The sequence below is a fragment of the Dreissena polymorpha genome, chromosome 12, assembly GCF_020536995.1.
Source record: "Dreissena polymorpha isolate Duluth1 chromosome 12, UMN_Dpol_1.0, whole genome shotgun sequence".
Classification (NCBI taxonomy): domain Eukaryota; kingdom Metazoa; phylum Mollusca; class Bivalvia; order Myida; family Dreissenidae; genus Dreissena; species Dreissena polymorpha.
The window spans coordinates 74929878-74946345 of NC_068366.1; the positions used below are offsets into that span (position 1 = coordinate 74929878).

General features: G+C 33.9%; 2 protein-coding genes across 2 annotated transcripts in view; one reads left to right on the forward strand and one right to left on the reverse strand.

Annotated features, from left to right (window-relative positions):
- The window catches only part of LOC127852724 (uncharacterized), a 137872-nt gene extending 134099 nt beyond the window's left edge, over positions 1–3773 (reverse strand). The window contains 1 exon segment of the mRNA XM_052386677.1: positions 2903–3773. Coding sequence (XP_052242637.1) covers positions 2903–3773 — 871 coding nt within the window.
- Positions 3774–9051: 5278 nt separating this feature from the next.
- LOC127853349 (plexin-A2-like) overlaps positions 9052–16468 on the forward strand; it is a 37806-nt gene continuing 30389 nt past the window's right edge. The window contains exon 1 of the mRNA XM_052387806.1: positions 9052–9237. The gene's annotated coding sequence lies outside the window, so the exon portion shown is untranslated. The remainder of the gene's footprint in view (positions 9238–16468) is intronic.

Consider the following 16468-nt stretch of genomic DNA (forward strand, 5'->3'; position numbering starts at 1 on the left):
CTGCAATTTTCCTCTATCGGCGAACTCTTGCACAAAATGACTTGGCAATGCAATTTTTTCCAGCCAGCCATACGAATGACTTATTTCAAGCATAAACTAGTTCCAATTGTTTTCCAAAAACTCTTCAAATACCCAATCGTACAAACACATAAAACTTTTGTAAATATATTATTTACCTCTTTATCATTCTAGAGGCCTCTATTTTGTTCAAATCTTGAAAAACAAATTTAAAAAGAATGTTTATCTTGGCAATATCTTGTTCGAAAGCTAGATCGCCAGGTCAACTGTTATAAAGCGCAGGTTAAAGAAGTCTATTTTAAGGTCAATATGTACCGACATCCTTAATCAAATAGCTTTTGTGTTCTTCAATAAAAATAAATCACAATTTTGATGGCCATGTTCTCTTTAATATGATCAGCAAAAATGTCCGTTTTTAACAACAATTGATATGGCCCACTCTCTGATATTATTGTTTTCATACAATTGTATAAATATCATAGCATTTATCTCTAAACTTCGAGTCTGTAACGATTGTGCTTAGTGCCAATTATTGATTTACTAGTACTTTATGTTAAAGATTGTATCCGTTATTATACATATATAAATACCGCTCGCTGTTGCAGTAAGTTACGTTTAAAATAAGGGACCTTTAGGATCATTAAACGCTCACCTCAGAAAATGTAGCTCGCAAATTTTGATTTGGGACTACTTTTAACATGGAAATAATTTAAACATATCTTGCTATGTAAGTTTATATAAAACATTCCACACTGACACAAAGGTGGGATCAACTTTGTTTTTAGAGGTATAATTTGAACAAACATAGTAGAGGAACAGTACCTGATATTACATCCGTAAATGGGCCTTTATCTTTCAAAGAAGAGCGAGTAATTAAACTTATACATTAAATGCGACACATGGAATGTTGCCAGTTTTCACCCAAAGGACATGATTTGAACAATCTGTGTTAAGGACGACACAGTTCTTATGTTGCGTTCAGTCCATAGTCTGATTTAAAAACTAAACATATAAGCTCTTATCCTTGTTGATGCAGATAGGATTGAAACAGTTATTGTGCATCCTTTTTACAAAGTTTGTCGAGGACTTCCACATTAGGAAACATTCCAAACGTAAAATCATTTAACTGGTCTTAAGCGGGTCTTCGTCTCAAACTAGGCGATTTTCTAGGTTTTCCCTTCATGTGTCTATGTAGGACTGGTGAACTACTCGGCTATACCAGTTTTGACCTAAGGTGCCATCTGCTCAACTTAATTTGTTAATGTGTCTCAAAAGAAAATCATACATGTGTTTTCCTTACATATTACTTCAGAATATAAACCAACAATTTGGTTTTGAAACTCCCTGTGTATACTATTAATTCATTTTCAGATTTTGAGATACACTAGCCCAATATGTTGCCATCATTTTGTTTAAGTTAAAACTTATTTATTGCAAGGTGCATATGATAAATAAATAACGTGATTTAAACAATTTTCTTCAGTAAACTACGTCTTTGTTTTGGTTTTTGATATGCAATGCTTGTAAGTAAGCATATATATATATATATATATATGCTTAACAAAACTGCTGTTATATTTTTTTACAATGGTAAATTATAAATTGTGTTTTTATGTGATTCTTATAAAGTATAAAGACCAAGGCTGAGGCTGGTAATCAGTGTAAATAAAATTCGCACTGTGAAGAAATAGTATATGGTGGAAATTTTAACCCGCTGAATTGTTATAAAATGAAATACCCATGTGGTTCGAGATGAAATGGTTTATCTAGTTAAATAAGGTTTTATACGTTGAAATGCGACTAAGAGTTCCCAGCTGTCCGTTAAACACCAATCGACCGTAACGCAGCTTGAACAGTTTGAAGGTTGGCCTCTATGTAAAATGTACTTCTTCGCCGGTTACTTGGGCAGAATGTATATATATATATATATATATATATATATATATACAAACAGACATACATATTTCTATTGGAGACTTCGGCGTGTGCGCCTAGCTACGATGCAGAATGAAGCAGACATACTGTGAAATCCCCATCCCCCAAAAATGGATGGTTCATTCACAGTTATATACCCCACACTTTCACCGCAACACATCTGCCAATGTTTGAACAGTTTTATATATATATATATATATATATATATATATATATATATATATATATATATATATGTATATATATATATATATATATATACAGAAGGGACAGTTACGTGAACATTTATTTACAAACATGAAACCATAGTTGTATTTGGGCAGGATCCGATCAGGATTCATAGCTACCCTAACACTATGTAAGAGACACAGCGGAAATACGTTGGATCTAGATGATACAGTGACATTATGAGTATATTTGTGTTTCAAGGGAGATAATTATATTTCACAACAACGGAATTTTCCGTTTTCCGGTATCTATAAATAGATACTCGTTCACAGACGATTATTATATATATGGAGAAAGATATGCGTGAACAACCTGATACACAGACATACAAACAGACATACATCTTCCTATTGGAGACTTCAGCGTGTGCGCCTAGCTACGATGCAGAATAAAGCAGACATACTGTGAAATCCCCATCCCCCCAAAAAAGGATGGTTCATTCACAGTTATATACCCCACACTTTCACCGCAACACATCTTCCAATGTTCACGCATATCTTTCTCCATATATATATCCATTGTATTGTGGTTATATTTCTTGTTCGATGGAAAGTTATGACAATAGTACACTTCGTTCCTACATGAACTATTAAAATGTATTAGTTTTTATAATTTAATCTTTATAAAATATTTAATTGTATGAGTGTATATACACTCTGTGCTTAACAAATCTATAAATAAAGTAATGAACGTCGACTAGGAATACATTTTAAAATAGTACCTGATCGTTCCAAATTCACCTTAAAGAAATTGTTCCCCATTCCAAGAAGAGGCGATAGCTCTCTCGGATAAGAAAATGTCACTTTTGTTGAAACTTGCGTCGTTCGCTGTTCATTTATTTCGGATTCGACTTTTTTACATTTCTCTTCAATCTGTTTTAAAAATATGTACTTTTGCTGGAAAGTACCTTTTTTTGAAATGGCTAAGAAAAATTGCAATGTTTCGAAAATTTCGTCCTTAATTTTAGTATTGAGATCATGCCTGTCGTTAAGCCGTTTAACCTCTTCACACTTCAAAGCATGTGCCTGAGTAAGAAAATCACGTTTGGCTTCTTCAATCTGTTTTATTAATCGATCTCCCAAATCATCTACTTCTTTAGATATGTCTATAATTGATTCATTCAACTGTTTTTCCGACTGCTTGCAGTCAATCATATTAGCATCAGCATCTGATTCTAACATTAACAAGCACTGTTTCCAATTATCTAGCTCTGCTCCTACTTGCAAAGAAATACTGGATATTTCATTCAATTCCTCACATCTTCGGTGTGTGAACACACAGGTAGGGCAGCATAGCTTAGAATGATCTTCGCAGAAAAACTCGAATAGCATTCCATGTTCCTTACACCTGTCCATTCCTTTCATGCCCACGACATTTTCTTGAGTCACAATGTCATGATTCCCTGATTTATATGCGATGTGTGGATTTCTGCACGTTTCACATAGAAGCTCTTGACAATCCTTGCAGAACAAAGTGGCTGCCTTTGATGTGTTGGTTTTCATACATGGTTCACACGTTTGTGTAGCAGTACAATCCTCTAAAAAGTCGCTTGCGCTGCCTCGGTTTGAATCATTAAGTCCAGCAGAAGCCATTGTGAAAATATTTTTTTCTTTCTTTTTCAAAAATTAAAATTATTCACCATTTCAGATATTTATTCAAGCGTTTAAACGTCAACAATGACAATCCGTATAAAATATTTTTCTACGATTGATATAACTTAACGTTAGATATAAATTTTAACCAATGCATCGAAACATTGTTAAATTTGATATAAATGTAATCTTAACCTCTCAGTCAACATAATGTGCTATGATATCAAAGGCATTCATCCATCTTGATACATCGACATCCGATATAGTCCGAAAGTTAGATCGCGTGTCTACTACGTATTCAGCGTTCTTGTAATCCGAATCGTTATAGAAGAATGAATACAAATAGCGTCATACTATCTGCCGGGATTTATTTATGCATTTTAAATTAGTTTATGAATGCATTTGAAAATATACTTAAAAAAAAAATTAAAACGACTTAACCGCACTTTTTGTCGGGTTAAGTATTGTTTAAAGCAAAACTGTTCTTTCTACATTTTCAAGTAAGTAAAATTCGCAATTTATGATCATGAAACGCAGAAAAATACGCTGCCAAAATCGCAACATTTACTGCGAAGTAAAACCTTGTTTCTAACAGTGTACTTTAATATATATATATATATATATATATATATATATATATATATATATATATATATATATATATATATATATATATATATATATATATATATATATATATATATATTAACATGAGGTGAAATAAAATAATACAATGGCACGGAAAATCACCTTGCAGTATTCTTTAAATTTAAATTTAAATATTTAAATTTGCACTTGAAGAGTGACACCAAAAGTGATATGTGCAATAAGAAGAATAATGTGTTATATGCTTTTTCATAACACTACATTATTTGTTAAAACAAAAATTATGTTCGCGCCACTTCTGTTTTGGTGTATGAAACGTAACCAGTGCAATTAAAGTGAAAGATTCGAGCAAATAGGAGGGTGCCTCTCCCTGTTCATTTTCTTATTCCACATTTCTATCATTCTCTACCATAAAAAGAAATGCATATGATACTAGGAGATGTGAGATATTTAGTATTTATTGTATATGGCAAATGCAGCTTTGGCAATTAACATCGAAATTGAACTGTGTTTCTAGATTTTCACCTTAGTTCATTTTTATCCCAATCATTGAATAGCGCTCTGCGAGTCATAGCTGGGTAAATAATCAACTGAATTAATTCCATTTGTGATAAAGTTGTAGTAAATATTCATCAATTTTTATTTATTGTTTCACTTGTTCAATGTTTTACCTGACTTTTTTTAATTCAAAACAAAGTTCGGTATACCTAACCTACAAAGTAAAACTCTCCTAAGATGAAAATGGCAGTGAAAAATCAATGTAGTACGTGGCTGGAGTGTGAGACAATAAAATGATGTGCTGGCATAGATGTGGCCATTATTGTTTAATTATGCATGGGTAATTATTGGAAATGATGCATGAGTAATTATTGGAAATGAAGGCCTTTTTCTGGTAAGTGTATATTAATTTAAGTTCTTATGTTGGTAGTTCAACACGAATTCAGTTACAACATATTTATGCAAGGTACAAAATGAGTTTAACATAATGTAGTAGGAAATAGGTAAATATTACAGAATTATCAATTAGTGTATTTATTAATTATTTAAATGTTACTGTGACATATCGGATAAGGTGTCAACCTAGCTAACAGGTGGCTCCGGATTTTTTCCCTACTGGCTCTGAGGGACTGTACCAAAGATCATTTCTTAAAGGTTAGCGGACATAACATCCCACCGCCACCCCACCACGGACATAAGTAAACAGTAAATCCGTATATTTTATTTTATTTATAATTCTCTTCAACTTATTAATCAAAGTATAATGTCAACTTATATATATTTCATCGTATATATTAGTTATATTAATCACCACATTATTATAGCATATTTTAGTGTTAAGTGAACATATATTTCATTAGTATATTTTATTTCTACTTATCATCAATATGTAAAATGTAATACTAATATAACAGTGTCAACGTTTTAACTAAAGAATAATGTGTCCGAGTTCTTCGTGCGTTTTTGCAGACTGTTTCCTTCTCATCGCGACTTGCAATGCAGAGCGAAAGAAGTCTCGACTGCAACTTTTGTGTCGAGCGCTTGGCTGACTAGGCCGATGGCCGTCTTCGAGCTTCCTGAATGTTGAGTTAATTAAAAAATGCTTCGTCTTGATGGAGCGCCTTAAAAAGCGTCCGTAGCAATATGTTATTGTAGCCGACAAGACTGGCGAATCTGCAGTTCGACGATTCGCAGTTTGTTGGTGAGGCAATCGTCTACCAGCGTGTTCGAACTTATCACATATTGTTATCATTTTAGTTGGTATTATTCCATATAGTGTATCATATCATCATTATGCCTTCTTTTTGAAAACGATTATGATGCGCGGTGTATTTACAGACTCCTGAAAACTTATGTCAAGCTTAATTATCAAAGACTAGTGCATATTGTATCGTCTACTTTGTTAGATGATATTTTGAATAGACAACATCCGCGCTGCAAGATGTTAATAAAGAATAAAAATAAAAACTGTTACACATTTTCTTACGCAAATGTCTTGCTTTTACCATCTTATTATATTTCTGGTACATGCAAACTACGTAAACTTGATAGTGGCTTTCAATCAAAACCCATGTCAAATATTGCCATGAAAAACATGTTTTCGTATCATTCTCCCCATCTATAAAATGTATGGTCCATTTCCGTTCACGTGTTTTGATACTACATATCTATTAACATTGACATGTAACAAAATGAAGACATGAATAGGATCATGACGTGCTTCATATTTATTGCTCCGACTAAAAGCAAAAATCCGCATTGTAGAGATATAAGTATATCACTTGCTGATATCATATTACTCAGATACCTTGTTGTTTCCTTTTGATTTAAAAAAAAGGTGAATATGTATTTTTTTCTTTGGTTGTTTGTGAAAGGTGTTTAAAGAAAAGAAGAAAAAAAAACAACTGAATAGTTATGAATGAGGATGAGTTGCATAAAGTGGGAAGAAAGCATACTGGACTTGTTTATGAAAGTTTAATGTGTTTCCATTTTTGTTCAAATGTATAAAGGGTATAATTGTTTAGGGCTATTTCTTTTTCAATTTGAATCTTCAGTTTTAAATAATTAATAAAACAGTTCATTGTAGGTATTTATTTTCTGTATTTCATGCAGAATATAAAATATTTCATTTATATAATTATGTAAATTCCTTCTAATACTTTTTTTAATGTTATTTTATATTCAATTGTTTTGCTATCATTTGTTTCATGCAATTGATTTGCAAGTGTTTCAATGATTTTGATGGTTTCAGTTTCAAGTTTTTTTTTCTTTTTGTTTAAATGATGTGTATCTTATTGTTGTGTTGCGTATATTACCCTTAATTATTTCCCATAACGTATTGGGGTTTGCATCTTTGTTATTTTGAACTGTATCGGTTATTTCCTGTTTTATTTGCGTTTGGTATTGTGCAACTAATGAGATGCTGTTATTAATTTTAAAGTACCCTGGGCCTCTTTAAGGTTGTATTTTGTGCAGTTTAAGTTCAACTAGAGAGTGGTCAGTCATAAATCCTGGTGTTATGTTGCATGTATCAATAATATTGCAGAGTGACTCAGATATTACAAAATAGTCTAATCAGCAAAATAATGTTGTTTGAGTGCCAGGTGAATTTTCCTCATTCGGATTAACTGTACGCCAGACACAATTAAATTTGAGTTTTCAATTATGTTATTCAAAATGTTTCTATTTTTTGAGGGAGTATAAGGGTTTTCATTTCTTTTATGTAATAATGGGTTAAGAACAATATTGAAATCACCTCCGACTATAATGCTTTTATCTTGGTAACTCATTGTAAAGGATTGTAATTTTTTTTAATTTGAATTCATCTATGTTAGGGCCGTAAACATTTATTAATGTTAATTGTGTTACGTGTATTTTTATATCTATACTTGCTTGTCTGCCAATTATTATTTCGTTAAAGTTATCCACTGTTATTCCTGTATTACTTTTGATCAGAAAAGCGATGCATTGTTTATTTGTATGTTGTCCACTAAGATAAATATCTCCGTCCCATTCATTTTTCAAGGTTTGTGCTAAGGTAGGTGTGAGATGAATTTCCTGTAAAAGACATTTTTTTGTCTTACCATTTGAACATTCTAGTATTTTTGTCTTTGTTATTAAGCCCTTTCACATTTAGAGTACATATTTAATACTCATACACAAGGAGAGTTAAGTAAGTGGTAAGCTTTTGTGTGCCTGTCCAGTTGGTTACTGTCTTAAGATATGCAATTGAGGTAAACATACTAAATTTTTATATATATTTATATATATATATATATATATATATATATATATATATATATATATATATATATATATATATATATATATATATATATATATCTATATATATATATATATATATCTATATATATATACATAAGGGAGATATGGGTAGGCTGGTATGTAAGTTGAAAAAACGACTTAATATTTAAAATACAGTATTTTCTATAAAACGCATGTGGTAAAATACTATAAATAGTATTTGGTACGTTTACTGTTTCTTCATTTGCGAATGTGTATGTATGTGTGTGTCGCGTGCATGTGTGTGTGTTTCTTGCATGCGTGTGTGAGGGGGAGAGAGGGAGGAGGCGAGAGAGAGTTGGGCAGTGAATGGGTGGGTTTTGGGTAGGCGATTAATGTCTTCGTGTGTTTACTAATATAAACAACTGTACATATTATTTTCGCTAATTTCTAAAAAAGTGATATAACGCAACATAATAAATCTTGTTTTATATTCATTGGTGCGTGCGCGCGTGTGTGTGTGTGCGTGCGCGTGTGTGTGCGCGCGTGTGTGTGTGTTTGCGTGTGTGTGTGTGCGCGGGTGTTTGTATAGCTATCAACGTGGGGACTCAAACTTGACTGCACACCAACGTCGTGAGGACTGGCGGACAGTGCGAGGACTTGCACTATAGTCCTCAGAAAGTTTTCATTTATTTCCGTTAGTTTTGTTGTCCTACATCTTTTAAACATAAAACTACATAGTCCTCAAGTTATCGGCTATCCATGGTACTCATACACATACTACGCACAGTTTACTACTGTCACATGACCTTGAAAAGTGTAAAATCGACTGGTATCCGTGTTTTCCCGCCTGTATGGCCATTCGCTATAGTTTGGTACCCCGCTTCATGTGATATATGCAAATGATGGTCCTCGTCTTGTTTGTAGTTGTCCAGTGTGTAATATATGCATGACGTCAGAGGTCGCGACCTTAACTTCAGTGCGAGGACACTCTAGTCAAAATGGCGGAGACTGAAAACGTGTCGTTAAAACAACTGTTTTCATGGATTACAATGTGGGTGTTGCAGAAAATAAATATGCTCCATTAACTAGTGGAATATGGGTATCTTTCAACAAGGTATGATATACAACGCTTTGTTTTTTGTTTGTTGCTAATTTTAATGCAAAACATAAACAACGCAAATCAACATACGTCGAGGATATTTATTCAATTTTAGTGATATCAAAAAAGTCGCCAAAATTCGTCGTAGTGAGCCAGTTTAAAGCGATTGTTGTGAATATACTGTAAGTTTTCTTTTTACATTTATTATTGTCAAGCTATATTTTTGATACACGATGTTTAATGTCATGTTTTTGTTTGCATTCGAAAAATTGTTAATGGTGAAATAATTTGTTTCGTCATTGTTGGTGAAAGTAGAACCCCTAACATTTTTTCGTGTGAAAATACCGGGAACAATCTGTACTCCACCAACTGATTTACATAATCATCTCAACATGTGATCTCGTTTGTTCAGTGACTCATTATGCTTATTTTCTGAACTTTGTGACAATATTTTCAAATGTTTCATAAGAACAATACATAAACCGCCACAAAACGCTATATAGTGTTCTAGCAGCAGGTGGCTCGAATAATTATCACGCGCTTTCGTTTTAAAAACAGGTTCGTATCTGAATTCCGCATGTAATTTATAATTCAATGACATGTGATGAAAGATCTTAGACAGTCGTTTGACCCTTTTCATATAAAATACAACGTAGAGACCATACATTTTCGGTTAAAAAAGGTACATACTTTTTTTTACTCATGATTGGTAGCTAATGAAATCAGGTTTTGCATTCTTTTTTGGACAGAACCAATAACCTTATGCTAACAAATAAGATCTGCAAAGTTCTGACCTCGTGTATGCACCAAATTGCAATTGTTTGACAATATCTAATAGCAAATGAATAACAAAATCATGCGTGGCACGCATGAGGAGCTGGCGCCACGCATGAAATCGAATAATTGTTCTTGACTAAAAATAGTCTATAGTCTTTACTAAAATTCGAATATGGCAACAGTAAATAACACTGAAAATCGCACCATCGTTCATTTCTGAAAGTCGACTATGGCCACAGTAAATGGCTCTTAAAATGACACCACCGTTCATTACTGGCAGTCGACTATGGCCACAGCAAACGACTCTTATAATGTCACCACTGCTCATTACTGCAAGTCGACTATGGCCACAGTAAATGACTCTTAAAATGACACCATCGTTCATTACTGAAAGTCGACTATGGCCACAGTAAATGACTCTTAAAATGACACCATCCTTCATTACTGCAAGTCGACTATGGCCACAGTAAATGACTCTTGAAATGACACCATCGTTCATTACTGAAAGTCGACTATGGCCACAGTATATGACTCTTAAAATAAGACCATCGTTCATTACTGCAAATTGACTATGGCCACAGTAAATGACTCTTAAAATGACACCATCGTTTAATACTAAAAGTCGACTATGGCCACAGTAAATGACTCTTAAAATAACACCATCGTTCATTACTGCAAGTCGACTATGGCCACAGTAAATAACTCTTAAAATGACACCATCGTTCATTACTGAAAGTCGACTATGGCCACAGTAAATGACTCTTAAAATGACACCATCGTTCATTAATAAATGTCGACTATGGCCACAGCAAACGACTCTTAAAATGACACCATCGTTCATTACTGGAAGTCGACTATGGCCACAGTAAATGACACTTAAAATGACACCATCGATTATAACTGGAAGTCGACTATGGCCACAGGATATGACTCTTAAAATAAGACCATCGTTCATTACTGCAAGTCGACTATGGCCACAGCAAATGACTCTTAAAATGACACCATCGTTCATTACTGCAAGTCGACTATGGCCACAGTAAATGACTCTTAAAATGACACTATCGTTCATTACTGCAAGTCGACTATGGCCACAGTAAATGACTCTTAAAATAACACCATCGTTTATTACTAAAGGTTAACTATGGCCACAGTAAATGACTCTTAAAATGACACCATCGTTCAATACTAAAAGTCGACTATGGCCACGGTAAATGACTCTTATAATGACACCATCGTTCATTACTGAAAGTCGACTATGGCCACAGTAAATGACTCTTAAAATGACACCATCGTTCATTACTGAAAGTCGACTATGGCCACAGTAAATGACTCTAAAATGACACCATCCTTCATTACTAAATGTCGACTATGGCCACAGTAAATGACTCTTAAAATGACACCATCGTTCATTACTGAAAGTCGACTATGGCCACAGAAAATGACTCTTAAAATAAGACCATCGTTCATTACTGCAAATCGACTATGGCCACAGTAAATGATTCTTAAAATGACACCATCGTTCATTACTTCAATTCGACTATGGCCACAGTAAATGACTCTTAAAATGACACCACCGTTCATTACCGGCAGTCGACTATGGCCACAGTAAATGACTCTTAAAATAACACCATCGTTTATTACTAAAGGTCGACTATGGCCACGGTAAATGACTCTTAAAATGACACCATCGTTCAATACTAAAAGTCGACTATGGCCACAGTAAATGACTCTTTAAATAACACCATCGTTCATTACTGAAAGTCGACTATGGCCACAGTAAATGACTCTTAAATGACACCATCGTTTTTTACTGAAAGTCGACTATGGCCACAGTAAATGACTCTTAAAATGACACCATCGTTCATTACTGCAAGTCGACTATGGCCACAGTAAATGACTCTTAAAATAACACCATCGTTCATTACTAAAGGTCGACTATGGCCACAGTAAATGACTCTAAAAATGACACCATCGTTCAATACTAAAAGTCGACTATGGCCACAGTAAATGACTCTTAAAATGACACCCATCGTTCATTATTACAAGTAAACTATGGCCACAGTAAATGACTCTTAAAATGACGCCATCGTTCATTACTGAAAGTCGACTATGGCCACAGTAAATGACTCTTAAAATGACATCATCCTTCATTACTAAAAGTCGACTATGGCCACAGTAAATGACTCTTAAAATGACATCATCGTTCATTACTGAAAGTCGACTATGGCCACAGTAAATGACACTTAAAATGACACCATCGTTCATTACTGAAAGTCGACTATGGCCACAGTATATGACTCTTAAAATAAGACCATCGTTCATTACTGCAAGTCGACTATGGCCACAGTAAATGAATCTTAAAATGGAACCATCGTTCATTACTGCAAGTCGACTATGGCAACAGTTAATGACTCTTAAAATGACACCATCGTTCATTACTGGAGGTCAACTATGGCCACAGTAAATGACTCTTAAAATAACACCATCGTTCATTACTCAAAGTCGACTATGGCCACAGTAAATGACTATTAAAATGACACCATCGTTCATTACTAAAAGTCGACTATGGCCACAGTAAATGACTCTTAAAATGACACCCATCGTTTATTATTACAAGTCGACTATGGCTACAGTAAATGACTCTTAAAATGACACCATCGTTCCATACTAAACGTCGACTATGGCCACAGTAAATGACTCTTAAAATAACACCATCGTTCATTACTGAAAGTCGACTATAGCCACGGTAAATGACTCTTAAAATGACACCATCATTTTTTTTACTGAAAGTCGACTATGGTCACAGTAAATGACTCTTAAAATGACACCATCGTTCATTACTGCAAGTCGACTATGACCACAGTAAATGACACTTAAAATAACACCACCGTTCATTACTAAAGGTCGACTATGGCCACAGTATATGACTCTTAAAATGACACCATCGTTCAATACTAAAAGTCGACTATGGCCACAGTATATGACTCTTAAAATAAGACCATCGTTCATTACTGAAAGTCGACTATGGCCACAGTAAATGACTCTTAAAATGACACCATCGTTCATTACTGCAAGTCGACTATGGCCACAGTAAATGACTCTTGAAATGACACCATCGTTCATTACTGCTATTCGACTATGGCCACAGTAAATGACTCTCAAAATAACACCATCGTTCATTACTAAAAGTCGACTATGGCCACAGTAAATGACTCTTAAAATGACACCATCGTTCTTTACTGGAAGTCGACTATGGCCACAGTAAATTAATCTTAAAATTACACCATCGTTCATTACTGCAAGTCGACTATGGCCACAGTAAATGACTCTTAAAATGACACCATCGTTCATTACTGAAAGTCGACTATGGCCACAGTAAATAACCCCAATTATCTATGCTTAAGCATTAATACGAAAATGTGAATGTGATTTTGTATAAAGACAAAGGCGCTCTTATGCCATTATAAGCATTAATACAAAATTGTGAACGAGTTTTAGGCAAACCACATAGGCGCTCTTATCCGCCATATAGCCATTAATACGGAAATATGAACGAGATTTAGTCATTATACCTAGGCGCTCTTTTCCCTTGATAAGCATTAATACGGAAATATGAACGACATTTTGTTAAAACAAATAGTCTCTTTTATCATCCATATAGGCAATAAATACGGAAATTAGAACGAGATTTAATGAAAAGACAAAGGCGCTCTTATCCCATTATAAGCATTTATTCAAAAGACATAGTCGCTCTTATTCGCCATATAGCCATAAATACTGAAATATGAACGAGATTTAGTCAAAAGACATAGGCGCTCTTATCAACCATATAGCCATAAATATAATACAATGTAAGAGTACTATATTTTACACTTGTATGTATAATGAATATTCCTGATTCACGTATGAGTTTGAGCGCTCATTAACCTGTTTAACCTGCCCAGTAGTTAACATTGACCGTTCCAAAGCGGTGACACCGGCTTTATTGTACTCTTTTTGTATTTTGTTTCGTTGTGTGCCGTTCTGTTTTGGCAATTCATCACCTGCCATGAATAAAGGACCACGTACGTATGTATAATACAGGGTAAGATCTTGGATCCCAAAAGGTACATGGTGCTGCTAGAAAGAAGCAGGGTGGCGATTCGGAACATATTCATATAATATCCAGGTATTTTATTAATCAAATACAAACATATTGTCATTAAGAAACAAATTATCTATGGAAAAACGTATGATTGCGTCACTATACACACGCACATACGTTTGCAAATGTTTTGCTAAGATTTGCAGTAGATTTACGCTTGTTGCAAGAAAGATATTTATTTTTGCATGCATTTATTATTGCATGTAGAATACGCATTTAATCCGAATGCACCAACTCTTGTAAGTAGACAAAATGACACCTCCCTTATGATGGCTTTTTACCCCTCTAAGACAGTGAAGGAATATTATTTTGGCGATGTCCGGAGGTGTTTATCAATAATTATTTATTAAATTTCATTAAACTTAATATGAATGTGTTCAATCATACTGCGGTGCACGCGTAATTAATTTATTGCCCCTTAATAGATGGAAATTCAGGAAGGTTGTACGTCCGGAGCTGTTTCACAGTACCTATTTCACGAAACTTAAAACAAATATACATCATCATTCGCCGATATTGTTTCTGTGTGGTTCTCCGTCCTTCCACTTTCAATGTCCGGAGCTGTGTGACAGTAACTATTGCATGAAAGTCCGACCGTACGGTGTTGTCAGCCATGTTGAACTTTTCTGCAGGATGTTAGCGTCTTTGTGTTCACCAGGCTTTACCTTTGAAATAGATTGCAACAAAATCCAATCTGGTACGACATATTGACTAGGATTCTCACACAGTTTTTGAGTACCATGAAAGTTGTGACATAAGCTACAAGAAAACATGCTTTTTAACATGAATATACATCTACTACCCAGAAAAATGTCTTAAATGAAACTTCATGAGCACCTACAATTTCATCTGTAAAATTTATGTTCCGTGTTTTACTTACGTCTATCCGCTAGGGCGCTTGACCAATATTCTTTTATGCTCGAGCCTGCATTAAAAAACCCAAAATATTTGTGAAAATGAACTAAAAACACATCAAGTTACATAACAAGTCAAATTTTTAAAGTTTCAAAGGCTACGAAGACACTTATAAGTAATTGTTTTATTTCGATGATACGATAAACTTTTACTAATCATAAATTGCCTGTGACTAGTAATTGTATTAATGGCTTGGTTATGCCAGAACACGTTACAGATATCTCTTTAAACCATTTTGTAAAACGTAAATCCGAATGAAATTTCTATGACATTTATACGAAAAGAAAAACCTAATATGACTGCTATATGTTTTTACAAAACTGATCATTGTAGTATTAATGATATGGACAATACATACGGTGAGTTGTTGCCAGGCTATATGCTGTGAAAAAACTTTTGGCCACCGTTCGTTGCAGAGCCTCTGTGGCCTCTTTATAACTACATCCAGTCGCCTGCATTTTTATGATTTGAAGCAAACGATTATGAGAATATTTAACAAATTTTACATACATGTACTGTGAAATATTTTCTGTACGAATATGTAGTTTACTTTGACACCAAAGAAGAAAATAATTTTTGTATGACATTCGAAACCGATATACTTTTTTCAATTAATTATATAACTTTAAATCTTTGCTTTTACTATTTATATTGTTCGGACTCGCCTTGAAAAACCGCGTAAAAATAAAACGGGATTCTATGTCTATTGACAGTCTAACAGGTATGTTATATGGAGATATTGTACAGTTTAAGACTTTGTTCTTCCCATTAACATTTAAAATATTTACATTTAACGAATTAAATTTACACAAACACAGCGCAAGTTTATACTTTCGTGAATAAAATGTGGTTGTGCACAAAATGACCAAAATGTTACGCACTCTTATAAATAAAATCATGTTTTGAAAACGTATATATTATTGTAAGATAATACTTGTTGCAAAACATAATCAAAGACCATACTCTATACCTCGTGCATGATCACTGAACACGCTTCCTTGACGAGGACGGATTCTGTATACGATGAAACTAGTCTGTAATTTAATATAGAAATGGTATTGGTTTTAATTTTTATAAGTTTAAGTTTAGTTTTTAACAAATGTTGATGGCAGTCTCGATCGAGCACGACCTTAGATGTATATCTTTCCACATACAAATTTTTAACCTTTACAAAATCGGTCATATGCAAGATTATGTTTATTTTTCACTTTCTAAATCCATTGTAAACGGCCCAATGATTATGTTATGGCTGACTGGAATAGTTCATGAAAAAAATCAATACTCAATAAAAAAATATAATACGAAATACCTTTTGTTCTTCTTGAAAGCTGATTTCAGCTTTTCGTTAGCTACGAGCTTTACCAAAGGGTGGTTCCTGTAAATGTCGTCATTATTGACAGTTTAAGTAAG